The sequence below is a fragment of the Schistocerca nitens genome, chromosome 6, assembly GCF_023898315.1.
Source record: "Schistocerca nitens isolate TAMUIC-IGC-003100 chromosome 6, iqSchNite1.1, whole genome shotgun sequence".
Taxonomy (NCBI): Eukaryota; Metazoa; Arthropoda; class Insecta; order Orthoptera; family Acrididae; genus Schistocerca; species Schistocerca nitens.
Window position 1 is genome coordinate 46,055,764 of NC_064619.1, and position 16,779 is coordinate 46,072,542.

Below are 16,779 nucleotides of genomic sequence, written 5' to 3' on the forward strand. Positions count from 1 at the left end.
CCCTGTATACACTGAGGTGACATGGGACACCTTCTCGTATCGTGTCGGACCTCCTTTTGCCTGGCGTAGTGCCGAAACGCGACGAGACATGGACTAAAAAAGTCGTCGAAGTTCCCTGCAGAAGGAGAGCTGTGTATGATGCACTGGTGACAGTGGTCCCTCTAGGCATGTAATGCTCCAAAATGACGCCTTTTTCGTCCCAAAAGGGAGTCAGCACAACCTTTCCTGCTGATGGTTCTGTTCGAAACTTCTTTGGTTTTGGTGATGAGAAATGGCGCCATTACTTGCTCGCTCTCTTCGTTTCCGGTTGGTGGAAGTGAACCCAGGTTTCGTTTCCAGTAACCATTCTTGCAATGAAGCCATCACCTTCCCGTTCAAAGCGCCGAAGAAGTTCTTCACAAGCATCAACACGTCGTTCTCTCATTTCAGCAGTCAGCTGCCGTGGCACCCATCTTGCAGACACTTTGTGAAACTGGAGCACAATGTGGTGTGCTGACCCATGACTAATCTGTAAACATGCCGGAATGTCATTCAGTGTCACTCGGCGGTTTTCCTTCACTATAGCTTCAACTGCTGCAATGTTCTGTGGAGTCACAACTCGTTGTGCCTAACCTGGTCCGAGGAGCATCATCCACTGAAGTCACACCATTTGCGAACTTCCTATTCCATTCCTAGACGTGCTGCTGTGACAAACATGCATCACCGTACTGAACCTTCATTTGTCGATGAATTTCAATAGTTTTCACACCTTCACTACCCAAAAACCGAATAACAGAACGCTGTTCTTCCTGGTGCAAGTCGCAAGTGGGGCGGCCATCTTTATACTGATACTGCGACGGTATGTGTGCATCTGCACTATGCTGCCACCTACAGGTCATTCTGTACGCTGTTTGTAACACGCTTACCAACGTACAGGATAACGGCGCGAAATTTCGATTTGTTATTACAAATTTAAGGTTTTCATTTGACTCACCCTCGTATTATAAATTTCAAACAAACTTGGTACACATGTACCTTACTATAAAACGACAGTATCGGTGGGTGTAAGAACAATCTTCGTATCACAGGGGTAGAGATGGGGGTGAAAAAGAAGCGTAGCCCGCGACCCGTGAATTCCCAGAAGTCATTCATCCAGTATTTTGGAATGAGAGCACTTAGGGACTTGCAAAAAACTTTACACATTATACCAAACCTTTACAATAATTTTTCTCGCTGACAATCCCTAAAAAATGATTAAAGGAAAAATGTTTATCGCTTACTACTTTCCCGCTGTTCATGTAATAAAGGTACAACATGAAGTTGTAATTTATTACTTCTTTACTACTAACTGTACTCACAATACGTTTTGCAGACAGTATCCACATGCACCACTGAATTAAGTGCAAAATTATATCATTGTAAGGCACATAATTCAGGAGATATGACATCATAAACAATGAGATGCGTAAAAAAGTGCCGCACTACGCACAGCATTAAAATTTGTTACTATTTTACGCTTAACTCTATTCGCAATAAATTTCGCAGACAGTATCCAGATATGACGCTGAGTGTACCTACAGCATTATATTACTGTACGACACGCATTTCAGGAGATATGACGTCATAAACATTACGCACAAAGCCAGACAATGCGCGGTACGATCTTGGACACAAAGGTGTAAATAAATACCTGGGTTTTCTCCACTAGTATACACATATTCTGAGGTCTCTGGCTTGACCAAAACGTAACTTTCTATTTCTCTCTGTTTTAAATACTGTTGTTTCGGTGTTATTCACTACTGTCAGCAACTTTATCATTATTCTACTCAACAGTACATTTGGTTGTTCATATTGGTGTCTGTCTTGCGCAGTATAGGTGATACACTGAAGCACGAAAGAAACTGATATCGGCATGCTTACTGAAATGTACAGAAATATGTAAACAGGCAGAATACGGCTCTGCGGTCGGCAACGCCTATTTAAGACAAAAAGTGTCTTGCGCAGTTGTTAGATCGGTTACTGCTGTTACAATGGCAGGTTATCAAGATTTAAGTGAGTTTGAACGTGGTGTTATAGTCGGCGCACGGGAGGTGGGACACGGCATCTCCACGTAGCGGGGATTTTCGCGTACAACCATTTGACAAGTGTACCGTGAATATCAGGAATCCGCTAAAACACCAAATCTCCGACATCGCTGCGACCGGAAAAAGATCCTACAAGAACAGGACCAACCACAACTGAAGAGAATCGTTCAACGTGGCGGAAGTTCAACCCTTTCGCAAATTGCTGCAGATTTCAATGCTGGGCCGTCAACAAGTGTCAGCGTGCGAACCATTCAATCAAACATCATCGATATGGGCTTTCGCAGCAGAAGGCCCACTCGTATACCCTTGACACAAAGCCTTACGCCTCGCCTGGCCTCGTCAACACCGACATTGGGCTGTTGATGGCTGGAAACATGTTGCCTGGTTGGACGAGTCTCGTTTCAAATTGCATCGAGCGGATGGATGCGTACGGGTATGGAGACAACCACATGAATCCATGGATACTGCATGTCAGCAGGGGACTGTTCAAGCTGGTGGTGTGGGGCGTGTGAAGTTGAAGTGATATGGGACCCCAGATACGCCTAGATACGACCCTGACAGTTGACACGTACGTAATAATCCTGTCTGATCACATGCATACACTCATGTTCATTGTGCATTCCGACGGCCTTGGGCAATTCCTGCAGGACAATGCGACACCCCACACATTCAGAAGTGCTACTCTCATAGTACTTGCAGTGGATCCTGATGCAGTTTGGAATTCCTGTGTGTTGGTCTGGATAGATGTCTGCCTATTATACATTACGGCCCTCTTCAACTGAGGGCCGTCTCTGTTAGTCAACAGACGAGGTCGGCCTGTACGCTTTTGTACTGTACGTGTCCCTTCACGTTTTCACTTCACTATCAAATCGGAACAATGAACCTATGGGTGTTTAGGAGTGTGGAAATCTCGCGTACAGACGTGTGACACAAGTGACACCCAATCACCTGACCACGTTCGAAGTCCGTGAGTTCCGCAGAGCGCCCCATTCTGCTCTGTTGGTATAGGAGAATGTGATGCATCCATCTGGGAAATAGCTGCTGGTCTGGGACAAAGTGTTTCGATAGTGCAAGAGGTGTGTGGCGAATGGTTCACGAATGGCCGTAGAAAACGATGAGATGGGTCAGGTCGCACCGCCCAGATCACCCCCCCCCCCCCCCCCCCCAGAAGATTGACACCTCATCCAAATGACACTGCAGGATAGATCTGCGTCCTTCTCGGCTCTGACGCAACAGTGGTACAGTGTAACACATCGTTCACTATCAGGGACGACAGTCCATCGCCGTGTCACAGGATCTGAGCCTTTGGCCCTGGCCTGCCACATCGCCAGACTTTTCGCCAGTGGAAAATATTTGGAATATGGTGAAACGACGGGTGCATCGCTGTTACCCAATGCCGACCACGACGGATGAACTTTGGAACCAGGTGAGTGCATCATGAATGGCTGTACCACAAGATGCCATCCGCGCCTTGTATTATACCACAGGCCATCACGCATGGAACAAGTTATCAGGGCCGATGGCGGACCCTGTGCCTTCTAGGCAACAGGACACACGCTGAACTGAGGTGACTGAAATGTTAATCATTTCTGCAGAACATACTACTGTAAGTGTCCTGTGAACATGAACGTCCTATCTCTGGTCGTAACCAGGAATAACTCCGAAAGCATGATAGGAGCTGAAAAGTTTGTGGGACAAATGTTGCATGGGACAACGGGGGCCATAATATGACGTTGGATTTTTGCTGCTAGGTGGGGTCTCTTCAGAGATACGAAAATCAACTTTTCTTTTTTTTTTTAATGGGATGCTATAGTTTGGTACTTATTTTCTGACAGAGGCTGTTGAGACGAATCCAATGATTTCTAACAGTAAGGTCCTTGAAGGTCAACGAGGGTCACAAAGATGGCATGAACGTCCATTTACAGAAGGTGTTCGAGGTGATGACTATTGGTATCAATGCAGTGCTGCAATATTCTTATCATGGACTGAGTGGTATTCCTTATCACATCGGCGCTTATCGAACAACATTCTCTAACAATTCTCTCTCGCATATCTTCAGGTGTAGTCGGAACGTCTTTATAAACAATCTCTTTTAAAAATCCCCACAAGAAAAAAATACAGAGTCGTCAAGTCTGTCGCACGAGCCGGCCACGACACATCTCCTCCGCATCCAGTCCAACGATTTGGGAATTGTCTCTTCAACTCATTTCTAGCTATCAGCGAAAACTGTGCTGGACACCCATTGTGTTGACACCACATTCTGTTCCTTGTTCCTACAGGTATTTCTTCCAACAACAGACCTAATGTTTCTTACGGGAATGTGGTGTACTTCCGGCCATTAAGATTTTCTTCGATGAAATAGGGGCCTATAATTCTGTCCTCCAGAATCCCACACCATACATTCACCAACCACGGTTTTTGGTGTGCAACTTGTCGCAGCTAACATGGATTTTCAGTTGCCCAACAATGCATGTTATGCAAATTAACATTTAAATGGTTCGTGAATGTAGCCTCGTCAGTAAATAAAATCAAATTAATAAATGTGTCATCCATCTGAATGTGATAGTTGAAGCCATCGGCAGAATTCAATGCGACGCATAAAATCCGTACCAGTTAATTCTTGGTGGAGGCTGTTATGGTAAGGATGATATTTACGGCGATGCAGAACACGAACAACACTACTCTTCCTCATGGCAGATTCCCTTGCGATTTGACGCGACTAACACAAGGATCTCGAACCACAGAGGCAAGAGTACCAATTTCCGTTTCCTCGTTAGTTCCTTTCCTTTGCCGGATATGTTTCCGATGAGTTAAAGATCCATTTGTTCTCAATTTATCACACACATAGTTAAATGTACGAAATGCAGGGTGAATACGTTGAGGATATCTATCAGTGTATAAGTCTCTAGCTCTCACTGGTATTCTCCGTAAATGAGAAGTATATCGACAGCCACTCGACCATGAAATCCAAGTTTTCTCACCTTCCGCCTAACTGTCACAGTACTTGCAGTGGATCCTGATACAGTTTGGAATTCCTGTGTGATGGTCTGGATAGATGTCTGCCTATTACACATTACGACCCTCTTCAACTGTCGGCGGTCTCTGTCAGTCAACAGACGAGGTCGGCCTGTACGCTTTTGTGCTGTACGTGTCCCTTCACGTTTTCACTTCACTATCACATCGGAAACAGTGAACCTATGGGTGTTTAGGAGTGTGGAAATCTCGAGTACAGACGTATGACACAAGAAACACCCAATCACCTGACCACATTCGTAGGAATACATCATTCACATTCACTTGATTCGACGATAACACTCTTTCCGTTCCTATTAGTGTTGTATTGCGAAACCGTCGCCGTGTGGGGTAGCCGCGTGGTCTGGGGCGTCTTGCACGATTCGCGCGGCTCCTTCCGTCATAGGTTCGAGTCCTCCCTCAGGCATGGGTGTGTGTGTTGTCCATAGCATGAGTTACCTTAAGTTAGATTAAGTAGTGTGTAAGCCTAGGGACCGATGACCTCAGCAGTTTGGTCCCATAGTCCTTACCACAAATTTCCAAATTTGCGAAACCGCCGAATGGTGTTTGCAAGTCAAAGGCACGTTAGATGGATACGCCGTATTCGACGAATATTTACTATTTGCACGATATGCGAGAGAGAATTGTCAGAGCATGTGCTTCTATAAGTGCCGAAGTGATATGGAATACCACTCAATCCCTCATAAGAAGATTGCAGCACTTCATTGATACCAATGGTCATCAATTCGAACACCTCCTGTAAATGGACGTTCATGCCACCTTTTTGACCTTCGTTGACCTTCAAAGACGTTACTGTTAAACATCACTGAATTCAATAAAATGTGCTCGGGTTTCCAACCGCGTCAATTGCTTAAAACTACATGAGCTTTCGGCCAAGCACTCCTTGGCCATTGTCAAGTGGTATGACTGCCAGTGGGCTGTTGATACGCCCTTATGTACGCTAGCTGCCGGCTGTGACGTCACTGGTGCCCGTGACATTGCCATATATGGGCATGTTTTGAGTCGGCGTTCGACGTGCCCTCTTCAACCGCGCGATCGCTGGATCCCAGGCAGCGCTGAGCTGCAAGCCACTGTCTCTATTCAGGGTGTTTGCGGTAATTTTTATTCCATTAGCTTCCTTTATTAAACTGTCCCAGAAGCCGTTAGTGCGAGCCACGACAGAGGTATCATCTAATTTTATGTGGTGATCGTTTTCTAACGCATGCTCAGCTAATTCAGATTTCTCTGGATAGCGTAGGCGATAATACCTCTCACGTTCTTTCCTGCGTTGTCCCACAGTGCGCACTGTTTGTCCGATGTCCTTCTGGCCACACTCACATGGTATTTCGTAGACTCCAGGTGTTCTGAGACCTACAGCGTCTTTAACTGGTCTCAGTAATTGACGGATTTTCGTTGGAGGCCTGAAGACTGATTTGATCTTGTGTCTTTTCAACAGGCGGCTTACCTTGCCCGACACAGAGCCACAGAATGGCAGCAAAGCAAGTTTCTTTTCCTGTTCTTCGTCGGTGGTCTTATTCTGATATTGCCCAGAAATCACTTCTTTTACTTGATGGGCGCTGTAGCCGTTATTCCTGAAAACCTTGCGTAGGTGGCTCAGTTCATGGGGCAGGTTATCGTCGTATGATATTACTTTTGCACGATGCATCAATGTTTCTAATACTGTGCGCTTCTGTGCTGGATGATGATGACTGGTGGCGTGCAGGTACTGGTCTGCGTGGGTGGGTTTTCTGTAGACGCTGTGGCCAAGGCACCCATTGCGTTTACAGTGGCCACAGCGTCTACAGAAAACCCACCCACACAGACCTGTACCTGCACGCCACCATCTAGCAACAAAAAACCAACGTCATATTATGGCCCCCGTTGTCCCATGCAACATTTGTTCCACGTTTGTGTGTGTGTGTGTGTGTGTGTACACTCATGTTCATATATATATAGTTTGCATGGGATCCTCAGTGCGCGATTCCTACTCATGTTTGGCCAATTTTTAAAGATGTTTCCTCTTCATTGCCACAACTACCCTTATCCCAACGACTACACTTACTCCAATTACTGTCACGATTTAAAACTATAAAAATGCGAGAGCTTTGCGCGGGTCCCTGTTTGTCCTTAATCACTAAATCATTTGGATAGGTGAGGATACTGTAGAGGTAGGTGAGGACCAGACTGAGTTGCACTCAACAGCAGCGGCTCCGTTAGCTGAGAGCAGGCAGGGAGCGATACTCACCACCCGCCAGGGTAGCCGAGAGCGCTAACACGCTGCTTCCTGGACTCGGGTGGGCGCGCCAGCCCCGGATCGAATCCGCCCGGCGGATTAACGACGAGGGCCGGTGTGCCGGCCAGCCTGATCGTGGTTTATAGGCGGTTTTCCACATCCTCCTAGGTGAATACCGGGCTGGTCCCCACGTCCCGCCTCAGTTACACGACTCGCAGACATTTGAAACACATTCACACTATTTCACGATTTGCACTCGACGCAGACAGTTGGGGTACACTCATTCCGTCCCGGGGGGGTACGGGGTGGCGGCAGGAAGGGCATCCGGCCACCCCTTACAATTAATCGTGCCAATACCGTACTTAACCCTGCGGACCCTGCGCACAATGCGGGATGAAGGCAGAAGCAAAAGAAAGAAAGAGAGAAAGAAATGGAGCGGTACTCACCAGCGTGAGGCTGCCGTTGCCCTCCTGCTGCAGGCAGCGCAGGCCGCGCCGCCGGTGGCCGCTGCCGCAGGTCGCCGAGCAGGGTCCCCAGGGGTCGGGCACCCACCTGCACAGCACGCCGTCACGTGACTACCAGCTGTAACACGCAGCCAGCGCCGGGGCGCGAAAGCTGCCCCGCGTCACACACAGAGGACAACAGTTTGTGCCACGACTTTTATTAAACGTATCAATCCACCACAACCGCGGTTTTAGCCTGTTATCTCATTTTCAAGTGATACCTTACTACGACGTGCATTAATGCTTCGTTCCTATAAAGAGAACACTGGACATATGTCAAACACAAAGCCGAAAAAATTTTTACGAAGGACACAGACGATTTTGATCCGCTGACGGCATACGTCACTGGGGGTATAGTAGATGACTGTTAATGGTTTCAACGTCGTCCACCGACTGATAGTGTTGTGGAATAACTAGAAGAGCGCTATCTGTGTCTACACTAGTACCGAATGCTCACAGCCAGAAGGCCCAGTGTGGCGCAAACGTGTGAAGCAAGCAGGGAATACACTACTGGCCATTAAAATTGCTACACCACGAACATGACGTGCTACAGACGCCAAATTTTACCGGCAGGAAGAAGACGCTGTGATATGCAGATGATTAGATTTTCAGAGCATTCACACAAGGTAGGCGCCGGTGGCGACACCTACAACGTGCTGACATGAGGAAAGTTTCCAACCGATTTCTCATACACAAACAGCAGTTGACCGGCGTTGCCTGGTGAAACGTTGTTGTGATGCCTCGTGTAGGGAGGAGAAATGCGTACCATCACGTTTCCGACTTTGATAAAGGTCGGATTGTAGCCTATCTCGATTCCGGTTTAACGTATCGCGACACTGCTGCTCGCGTTGGTCGAGATCCAATGACTGTTAGCAGAGTATGGAATCGGTGGGTTCAGGAGGGTAATACGGAACGCCGTGCTGGATCCCAACGGCCTCGTATCACTAGGAGTCGAGATGACAGGCATCTTATCCGCATGGCTCTAACGGATCGTGCAGCCACGTCTCGATCCTTGAGTCAACAGATGCGGACATCTGCAAGACAAAAACACCCTGCACGAACAGTTCGACGACGTTTGCAGCAGCAGGGACTATCAGCTCGGAGAACGTGGCTGCGGTTACCCTTGACGCTGCCTCACAGACAGGAGCGCCTGCGATGGTGTACTCAACGACGAACCTGGGTGCACGAATGGCAAAACGTCATTTTTTCGGATGAATCCAGGTCCTGTTTACAGCATGGTGATGGTCGCATCCGTGTTTGGCGACATCGCGGTGAACGCACATTGGAAGCATGTATTCGTCATCGCCATACTTGCGTATTACGCGGCGTGATGGTATGAGGTGCTATTGGCTACACGTCTCGGTCACCTCTTGTTCGCATTAACGTCAGTTTGATCAGTGGACGTTACATTTCAGATGTGTTACGACCCGTGGCTCTACCCTCGAATCGATCCCTGCGAAACCCTACATTTCAGCAGGATAATGCACGACCGCATGTTGCAGGTCCTGTACGGGCCTTTCTGGATACAGAAAATGTTCGATTGCTGCCCTGGCCAGCACATTCTCCAGATCTCTTGCCAACTGACAACGTCTGGTCAATGGTGGCCGACCAACTGGCTCGTCACAATACGCCAGTCACTACTCTTGATGAACTGTGGTATCGTGTTGAAGCTGCGTGGGCAGCTGTACCTGTACACGCCATCCAAGCTCTGTTTGACTCAATGTCCAGGCGTATCGAGGCCGTTATTACTGCCACAGGTGGTTGTTCTGGGTACTGATTTCTCAGGATCTATGCACCGAAATTGCGTAAAAATGTAATCACATGTCAGTTCCAGTACAATATATTTGTCCAATGTATATCCGTTTATCATATGCATTTCTTCTTGGTATAGCAATTTTAATGGCCAGTTGTGTACTTTCCACAACGAGACTTTGTGTCTCGAAACCTGGCACAAAATCCGACGAGATTCTGGTCGTATGCAAAGTATGCTAGCGGCGAGACAAAATCTTCGCGATGGCAATGAAAGGACTATAGATGACAGTACCATTTGCAGCCAGACAACGATGACATTTTTATGGCTGACGATGTGCCATGTCACCGGGCGACAATTTTTCGCTTAGGATTTGAAGAAAATTCTGGACAGTTCGAGCGAATGATCTGACCATCCAGATCAGCTGACATGCATCACATCGAACATTTCTGGGATATAAACGAGTGTTCACTTCGTGCACAAAAGCCTGCACCAGCAGCACTTTCTCAGTTATGGACGACTATCGAGGCAGCGTGACTCAGTGTTTGTGCAAGGGACTTCCAACGACTTGTTGTGTCCGTGTCACGTCGCATTTCTTCACTACGCCGGGAAAAAGGAGGTCCGACACGATATTAGGAGGCAACCCAGGACTTTTGTCACCTTAGTGTGTCAGTCAAACGCCTCTATACTGAAGCACTGCACCCACAACAAAAGAAGTCTACATCCTCAGGAAGGCCGCCGCAACACGACCGAAAGATAGGACATCTCAGCGTCTTGGCGTTTTCAGTTTTTTATAACATAAACGCTAGGAGGATTTTAAGGGTAACGACAGCGTGTCGGTCGAAAAAACTCGATTTCTTTTATTGCGGAATTCGAATGTATATACGAGGGTCACTCCAAAAGAAATGCACACTATTTTTGTAAGAAAAAAAAGTTTACATTCTGCATGTGTGAAAGTTTTACAGTGTGTTGATACATCCTTCCCGCTTCTTTTCAAACTTAGTTCAACCTGTTCCCGTGAGTGGCGCCGTCACAGCATGTCTTCAAGATGGCTGCTACACTTGACGTTCGTCAGAAGCAACGTGCTGTCATGGAATTCCTGTGCTGTGAAAACGAGACAGTGGCAAACATCCACAAGTTTTGGAAAAAGGTGTATGGAGCTGCTGCTGTCGATCGCAGTACAGTTAGTCGGTGGCCAAGCACGTTACGTGATGAAATCGGGCACGGCAATATTGAGGATTGTCCTCGAAATGGCAGGCCTCGTACTGCGCACACTCCAGACAATGTGCAGAGAGTTAACGAACTGGTGACTGCTGACAGACGCATCACAGTGAACGATTTGTCACGCTACGTTGGGATAGGGGAAGGAAGTAGTTGCAGAATACTGAAAGTGTTGGCGTTAAAACAGGTTTGTGCCAGGTGGGTTCCCAGGATGTTAACAGTGGCTCACAAAGAAACAAGAAAAACTGTACGCATCGAAATTTTGGAACATTACGAGAATGGTGGAGATGGATTTCTTGGAGGAATTGTGACAGGTGATGAAACATGGCTCCATCATTTTTCACCAGAAACGAAGAGGCAATCGATGGAGTGGCATCACGCAAATTCACACAAGGAAAAAAAAAAAAAAATTCAAAACCACACCTTCTGCTGGAAAAGTTATCTCTAAGGTGTTTTTCGATTCCGAAGGACTCTTGCTTGTGGACATCATGCCAAGTGGAAACACCATAAATTCTGATGCATATGTGACGGCACTGAAGAAACTTCAAGCTCGACTGAGTCGTGTTCGACCACATAGGCAAAAGCAGGACGTTTTGCAGTTGCACGACAATGCACGGCCACATGTCAGTCAAAAAACCATGGAAGCGATCACAAAACTCGGATGGCCAACACTGAAACACCCACCTTACAGTCCTGACCTGGCTCCATGTGACTATCATCTCTTTGGGGAACTGAAAGACTCTCTTCGTGGAACAAGATTTGAAGATCATGACTCCCTTGTGCACGCTGCCAAACAGTGGCTCCAACAGGTTGTTCCAGAATTTTGCCGTGCGAGTATACAGGCGCTGGTTCCAAGATGGCGTAAGGCAGTTGAGAGGGATGTAAGTCATGTGCAGAAATGAAAATATTGTTCGTAAAGGACGTGTCTACACACTGTAAAACTTTCTAACATGTAGAATAAGAGATGGAGTTAAAAAAAATAGTGTGCATTTCTTTTGGAGTGACCCTCGTACATTGAAGAATTATTCCCAAAAATATTACGGGCGAACTCCAAAAATTAATAATTCTGTGAGCGTTTGAAGCTGAGCGTTCATGGCAGGCATCTGCTTAAGAGAAGCGGTTCCGAGCTCACTCTTCCTATTTATTCCGATCTTAGTAAACCTGATTTGCGTTGTTCGGGCGGTTGTACTCAAAATGTGAATTAAAGTTTCATTAGTCTCGTTTGGAGATACACTTCGAAAATAACATCCAGCCGAAGCGAAATTCACAATATTACTTCAAGTTTGGCCGTGTATCTATTCAACGTAGGCCATAGTGCACTAACGCACGTGGAAAATGCCCTTCAAATCAAAATCGTCGATTACATGCGCCGATTCTATGAAGATAGAGACGCCAGTAGCGATGCGTTCAGCGACGAAAGGGGCTTTGAGGACGAAAATGAGGGCGTATGAGGTCAAAGTAGCAGAAAGCGGCCATACACTAGCCAGAGCGACATCGACGATAACCCATAAGTTTCAAGCTTTGTTCCTTTTTTTTATATGATAAATAGTTGTCAAACATTAAACGAGTTTTTCCCAAAACCATGTTTTTCAGCATGGTTGTCGTCGCCCATGCTACAATTTTCATTCCATTCTACGGATTTTTGATCTCCCTTGAAGCAAACTGAATTGTCTTCAGTTAATCGTAGCCGACTTTTTTATGTTGATATTTAGTACTTTTTCCTGCCAGAAAAGTGGAGGGGGTCCAAAAATGGCCATTTTTTTCAAATATCTATAATTTTGCCAAAATAGCTTTTTTTTGGAAATCCCTATGATGAACTGACAGATGACATGTTAGTTTCATGTTTCAGATAACCACAATCGGAGTTACAGCGATAACCCTAGATATACCTCCTTTCAGTGCTGTCTCGTGAAAAACCCAGTTATACAGTGAAGGTACTAATATTTTTCAATAAAAAATGCCAGTGAAAACTTCAATGTATGCTTTATTCATTGCAGCAAACCCCATTTGTCAATAGTACGGAAAAAAAAATCCTGAATTTGAGCAATACACTACTGGCCATTAAAATTGCTACACCACGAAGATGACGTGCTAGAGACGCGAAGTTTAACCGACAGGAAGAAGATGCTGTGATATGCAAATGATTAGCTTTTCAGAGCGTTCACACAAGGTTGGCGCCGGTGGCGACACCTACAACGTAATGACATGAGGAAAGTTTCCAATCGATTTCTCATACATAAACTTCAGTTGACCGGCGTTGCCTGGTGAAACGTTGTAGTGATGCCTCGCGTAAGGAGGAGAAATGCGTACCATCACGTTTCCGACTTTGATAAAGGTCGGATTGTAGCCTATCGAGATTGCGGTTTATCGTATCGCCACATTGCTGCTCGCGTTGGTCGAGATCCAGTGACTATTAGCAGAATATGGAATCGGTGGGTTCAGGACGGTAATACGGAACACCGTTCTGGATCACAACGGCCTCGTATCACTAGGAGTCGAGATGACAGGCATCTTATCCGCATGGCTGTAACGGATCGTGCAGCCACGTCTCGATCCCTGAGTCAACAGATGGGGACGTTTGCAAGACAACAAGCATCTGCACGAACAGTTCGACGACGTTTGCAGCAGCATGGACTATCAGCTCGGAGACCATGTCAGCGGTTACCCTTGACGCTGCATCACAGACAGGAGCGCTTGCGATGGTGTACTCAACGACGAACCTGGGTGCACGAATGGCAAAACGTAATTTTTTCGGATGAATCCAGGTTCTTTTTACAGCATCATGATGGTCGCATCCGTGTTTGGCGACGTCGCGGTGAACGCACATTGGAAGCGTGCATCCGTCATCGCCATAGTGGCGTATCACTCGGCGTGATGGTATGGGGTGACGTTAGTTACACGTCTCTGTCACCTCTTGTTTGCATTGACGGCACTTTAAACAGTGGACGTTACATTTCACATGTGTTACGACCCGTGCGTCTACCCTTCTTTCGATTCCAGCGAAATCCTACATTTCAGCAGGGTGTTGCACGACCGCATTTTGCAGGTCCTGTACGGGACTTTCTGGATACAGAAAATGTTCGACTGCTGCCCTGGCCAGCACATTCTCCAGATCTCTCACCAACTAAAAACGTCTGGTCAATGGTGGCCGAGCAACTGGCTCGTCACAATGCGCCAGTCACTACTCTTGATGAACTGTGGCATCGTGTTGAAGCTGCGATGGCTGCTGTACCTGTACACGCCATCCAAGCACTGTTTGACTCAGTGCTCAGGCGTTTCAAGGTCGTTATTGTGGCCAGAGGTGGTTGTTCTGGGTGCTGATTTCTCAGGATCTATGCACCCAAAGTGCGTGAAAATGTAATCACATGTGAGTTGTAGTATGACATATTTGTCCAATGAATACCCGTTTATCATCTGCATTTCTTCATGGTGCAGCAATTTTAATGGCCAGTAGTGTATTTTCGTCCGTCGCTCTATCGTTTCCCCTTAACGAGACTGACAGCGCTCGCGGATGCCTATGTAGAGCGGCGCAGTCTATACGGCAGACGCGGCTCGACGGCCGGCGTCTGGCACTCACTTTGCCGGGCAGCGGTGGGCGTTGCAGCTGAGGAAGAGGCGCGGCGGCTTCTGGGAGGCGTTGCACAGCTTCTCGTCCGCCTCTGCGCCCGTCACACGGTTCCGGCACACCGGGCGAGACATCTTGCGCCCTGCGGACAGACACACACGTCACTACCAGGCCACCGTGCACACCCGCTGCCGTGCTGTAACAGACAGAGCAGATTAAATGTCAAGTCAGTGCCGAAAAACTCTTTAGCTCCACGATGGAAATCTGTATTATGAGGGACAGACGAATCGCGTTTTCTCGTCTTTCATTAATCGGGATATCTGAATCGAATATCTGAAAGTATTTGTATGGAGCGTAGCCATGTGTGGAAGTGAAACTTGGACGATAAATAGTTTGGACAAGAAGAGAATAGAAGCTTACGAAATGTGGTGCTACAGAAGAATGCTGATGATTAGATGGGTAGAGCACATAACTAATGAGGAGGTATTGAATAGAATTGGGGAGAAGAGGAGTTTGTGGCACAACTTGACTAGAAGAAGGGATCGGTTTGTAGGACATATTCTGAGGCATCAAGGGATCACCTATTTAGTATTGGAGGGCAGCGTGGAGGGTAAAAATCGTAGAGGGAGACCAAGAGATGAATACACTAAGCAGATTCAGAGGGATGTAGGTTGCAGTAGGTACTGGGAGATGAAGAAGCTTGCACAGGATAGAGTAGCATGGAGAGCTGCATCAAACCAGTCTCAGGACTGAAGACCACAACAATAACATCCGAATCACCCTGATCATTTTCCTTAATTAGAGGAACTTACAGTGCCGGGTGATTCAAAAAGAAAGAACATATTTCATTTGGTTAGTACTGACAAATTTTTAAAAAAAGGTTCAAATGGCTCTGAGCACTATGGGATTTAACTTCTTAGGTCATCAGTCCCCTAGAACTTAGAACTACTTAAACCTAACTAACCTAAGGACATCACACACATCCATGCCCGAGGCAGGATTCGAAAAATTTTAAAAGATAGAAGCACATTGCGCATTTCACTGGGTAGAGGAAGGTTTGAAGTTTTGACACAGCCGTGCTGTTGTGTGTTTATAGGAAGAACTGCGGAGAAATTATTTTGTCTTCGTCGATCCATTGTGGATCTGGGACGACGGCTGGCATCAACTTCTTGATGCAATAATTTACCAACAGCTGTACGTATTGTAGAAATTTATTTTAATTTATGAACTTCTATGTGCTACCTGTTTCGGCATTACATTGATGCTATCTTCAGGCCCCTGTACGATGAGTAGAAGAAATGTACTATTATAAAAAAATTATAAAAATATAGGACATACGTTAACAATTGACAGGTATCATGTTGACTATGTAAGTGGCTCAAAGAGATATATATTGTATATCATTAAAACTGTATGTAACATTAGGACACCGGCTGGGGTGGCCGAGCGGTTCTAGGCGCTACCGTCTGGAACCGCGCGACCGCTACGGTCGCCGGTTCGAATCCTGCCTCGGGCATGGATGTGTTTGATGTCCTTAAGTTAGCTAGGTTTAAGTAGTTCTCATTTCTAGGGGACTGATGACCTCAAAAGTTAAGTCCGATAGTGCTCAGAGCCATTTGAACCATTTGAACACTAGGGCACATATGCTCCTATGTCATGCTGTTGTTAATAGTTTTCCCAGTTTTACTGTTCAACTATCGTTGCACTCTTGAGTTGCCACTTAACCAATTTTATACTTGATGCAACATTGCAATTCCTGACACTCAGCTAATGGGTATAAGTCTGTTATTGTCTGACTTTAACTAGTCGAATGGTTTAAATGGCTCTGAGCACTAACCTAAGGACATCACCCACATCCATGCCCGAGGCAGGATTCGGACCTGCGACCGTAGCGATCGCTCGGTTCCAGACTGTAGCGCCTAGAACCGCTCGGCCACCCCGGCAAGCTTTAACTAGTTAAATACTTTGACCAGTTTTTAGGTACCGTGACATTTCGACCCATGCAGATAGTTTCTGACTCATGAACGTCATTGGACAGAATGTGGTGACACTGGATGATGTACTTAAGATCCGGATAGTCATCTCATACGCTGCTACACCTGCCCTTAATGCAACCTCAGAATGATTTGACATGGTTGTACGCCGTACTCTTAGTCTTAGGGATTGTATACATTTCATTTTGAGATTTATCTTCATAACATAGTCTGCCCCCTATATTTCTCTTTTTCTTCCTTTCCTTTTTATCCAATCGATTTCACTTCGTATAATCCTGCATAATTGTATAGGACCTATATGTAGGGAGATAGACATTTATTGATATACAGAGACTGAGAAACTTCTTTGTAACAATGACTTCGTGAGGTAGCTACTGGCATTGCATTAATCCACTCAGCACAATGTGGGGTTGTCCTACATAAGGGCCCTAATGAAGT

General features: G+C 46.4%; 1 protein-coding gene across 1 annotated transcript in view; it reads right to left on the reverse strand.

Moving 5' to 3' along the window:
- The window catches only part of LOC126262791 (protein madd-4-like), a 362,890-nt gene extending 348,409 nt beyond the window's left edge, over positions 1–14,481 (reverse strand). Inside the window, exons 1-2 of the mRNA XM_049959614.1 lie at positions 14,360–14,481; positions 7,755–7,860 (exon numbers count right to left, since the gene is read on the reverse strand). Coding sequence (XP_049815571.1) covers positions 7,755–7,860; positions 14,360–14,481 — 228 coding nt within the window. The remainder of the gene's footprint in view (positions 1–7,754; positions 7,861–14,359) is intronic.
- Positions 14,482–16,779: the final 2,298 nt, after the last annotated feature.